The sequence below is a fragment of the Nematolebias whitei genome, unplaced genomic scaffold, assembly GCF_014905685.2.
Source record: "Nematolebias whitei isolate Nwh7 unplaced genomic scaffold, NemWhi1 Nwh_scaf_5909, whole genome shotgun sequence".
Lineage (NCBI taxonomy): Eukaryota > Metazoa > Chordata > Actinopteri > Cyprinodontiformes > Rivulidae > Nematolebias > Nematolebias whitei.
In genome coordinates this window covers 562-3,777 of record NW_023624454.1, presented here as the reverse complement: position 1 = coordinate 3,777, position 3,216 = coordinate 562, and the positions used below count along the sequence as shown (strand labels likewise).

Sequence of the window (3,216 nt, the reverse complement as noted above, 5' to 3'; positions counted from 1 at the left end):
ATATATATATATATATATATATATATATATATTTATTTATCAAACACTAAACATTGATTCAAGTTTAGATAATTTTGAGATATCAATCAACCTTTATTTATACAGGTAAATCTATATGTATATATCTATATAAGATATGGTTTTAAAGTTTGTTCTACAAAGTTGTGTTTATACATGTTTATACTTTATGCATTTAAGTACATATTTTACATCATTTAGTTTCTTTTATTTTGAAATAAACATGAAGTATATAAAAAAAAACATGCATGAAGCACATATTAGGCAAAAACAAACGAACAAAGAAGACATGGTAAAAATGGTAAAAACATTCTTTTAATTTTTCATACAATTCTCATCAGTTTGTTGTCACTTAAACAAAGGAAACGATCTTTTACATATACAGGTCATGTGTGTTCGTACATAACACAGTTATATAAATACACACGGCTTTAATTCAGACGCACAATTTATAATCATCAGAGTTGTTTAACACGAGACTATAAAGGCATATATGAACATTTACAGGATTCAACAGTACGTTTTATCTGAGACCTTCAGTGTGTGTGTGTGTGTGTGGGTGTGTGTGTGTGCGTTATTGTCCATGTCTCATCTTGGGCCGAGCTTCAGTGGATTCTTGTGGGATGAGAGGTTCTTCTTGCCGTTGTGGTGCTTCCCTTTCTGGTTTTGTTTTGGAGCTTTTTTTAGGTAAAAATGAAGCTGCCGGAGACCAAAACACATGGAAAGGTGTGTGAGTATTACACACACATGTCCATTCATCTTAAGCTCTCTAAAAGGCAACTATTATGCAGGGAGACAAACCTGTATGGCCTCAGCTGGTCCCACTGTCACAGTGTTGACTGAGGGTAGGTATCCCGGAGCAGAGGCCTTTACCGTGTACGTGCCGGGTAGAAGCAGTCTGAAATAGTCTCCATCCACCCCTGAAGCCACAAAACACAACTAATTTTATTCAAAACTCATTGCACTCAGTCCCTATTTGGTGCAAAACTTTGCAACGGAAGTGCATGTTACTGGAACTAAGACAATATCTGAGTTTTTTTTAAGGCCTACATAAAGCCTGAAAAACAATTAAGATTATTATGATGTACTGCAAGAATCTGGTTGGAATAAGAATAGGAAGAAATTAGGGCTGAGTCAGCACTTTTGCACAGTCTTGTGAAGCTTTCGTCACAATTTTATCCTGCAATTTAAATTTTGACCAGCAGAGGGAGACAGACGCCTGTAGGGAGCTGAGCTATAAAAATAATTATAATTTCTATTTAAATACAGCAAAATGTCTCAATTTCTCATACAACCTTTTTAAACTGTATTGGTTATCAAAATGTGCACTATTTCAGTGCCTATTCGTGCATTAAGTAGAAGCTTTCTGCATTTGTTAAACTACAACTCCAGTGTAGTGATTTCCTCCAGGAAATCAGTCTATTTACAGCAAACATGTTTGTTTTATTATTTTTCATTAAATAACACCAAAATATATTTGTGTATCGGGAAACCTCCCACCGTCTTACCGCTCGTCACATCATGGTTGATCCCAGCCACAGAGATCTCAGCTTTGCTGATGGGGTTGTTGTTCTCATCGTACACCATGCCTTTTATCCCATGATGCACCTGAGAGGGGACGGAGGTGTTTATAAGTGTTTAAGTTATTATTAGGTTTTATTATAAAAGAGATAGTTGTGCAAATGAAAGTGTCAGAGTGAGAAGTGGTGTTTATCACAAACATCAAGAAGTGCTTGGTCATACATTTCACAGTCAGCATTTTAAAGCATTAAACCTTAACGTTTTACAGACTGCAGGCTTCTTTCAGTTTAGTTTGTTTGGTCAACTCTGAGGCAAAAATGGATGTAGTTCAAAACACATTTTTCTAATGGTTAAGGGCATTTTTGCTAACTTTTTAAAGGTATAGAACAATAAAAGCACATTTTATCTTTCAACATGAACATCTTTTCATGCCTAGTTGTAAGCAAAATACATTTTTAACAACACAAAAATTACAGGAAGCTTAATTATCGCCATTTTGTTGATTAAGAAAGTGACGTTTCAAAACCTATTTGTTCCAAATGTGTGATCTGACCTGTTCCAGGTATGAAACCAGGGCTTCTCGGTTGCCGAACCATTCCCTGGGCAGAGCGGATTCTGCAGGAAACTTGTCACAGCTCAGCTCCAGAGTGATCTCAAAGCAGTTTGTGTACAGGTAGTTGAAGTCCTGCATGCCTGAAACGCACACGGACACATGGAACCGACAGTGAAAGCATGCATGCGCTTATTCACTTTGGATTTCAGCAGAAAAGTCTTTGCAACAAAAAGAAAGGAATAAATCAACACTGGCTTGTGTTTCGAGGACCAAAGCTTTTGAAGCATTTCAAATTATTTATTGTATAGAAGCTTTCAGATGAAATCTTATCGCCCTGTTTACATTAGTAATGCAGCTTTACAAGAAGGTCCCACTTTTCATGAATAACTTGAGCGAATGAGGGCGATATTTAGAGGCAAACCTCAAATCTTACCTCATACCCCATGACACAACGCTTGGAGCAAAATGACTCGTTAAAGCAAATATAACGTGCTCCCGCTAAATGAGTCTGGGGCTGCTTTTATTTAATTCAAAGGCTTGCATGGCTCGACTAAAAAGCTGCAGCTTCTCATAAAATGAGTAAATAAATAAATAATTAAAACCAGCCCAGGCCTTGACGTGCTCATCAAAGAAATGGGTATTGTTCAAGCTGCAGATTCTTCAAGTGAAAGTGAACACTTTGCACGCCCGAACATTTTCTCAAACTTTGGAAGTTTTTGTAGAATTCTATAGCAAAACTGCTTGTGTTCATCAAAACATCTACGTCTTCACATGAAGTTCTATTCAAAGAGAATTCAGTGAGAAGTTCAACGTTCAGAGCCTGAGATTTTGACCCCAGTAATGCCAACAATTAGATGTATAAACTAGGGATGCACGGTATTATTGGCATGGTATCGGTATCGGCCGATATTAGTGGTAAAGTTAAATATCGGACATCAGCCTTTCCATCAAAATAACTCAACAATATAAAAGGTGCCATATTTTGTTATGTGTGTGTGTGTGTGTATTAATGCTGTTCACGTTAACTCGTTATTATTGCGTTAATGCAGCAAATGAATAATGCCGACAATTATTTTAACGCATGTTAATGGGTTTCTTTTTCAAAAACAGATCCTGTCTAACTT

At 36.5% G+C, this 3,216-nt stretch overlaps 1 protein-coding gene across 1 annotated transcript; it reads right to left on the bottom strand.

The window, feature by feature from the left end:
• Positions 1–359: 359 nt before the first annotated feature.
• LOC119429703 (carboxypeptidase N catalytic chain) lies at positions 360–2,232 on the bottom strand (the record flags this gene model as incomplete). Its single annotated transcript, XM_037697277.1, is given in 4 exon segments — positions 360–717; positions 820–938; positions 1,527–1,626; positions 2,093–2,232. Coding segments are annotated over 4 exon segments (470 nt in total), but the record flags the coding sequence as incomplete, so codon positions are not given.
• Between the last annotated feature and the right edge of the window lie 984 nt (positions 2,233–3,216).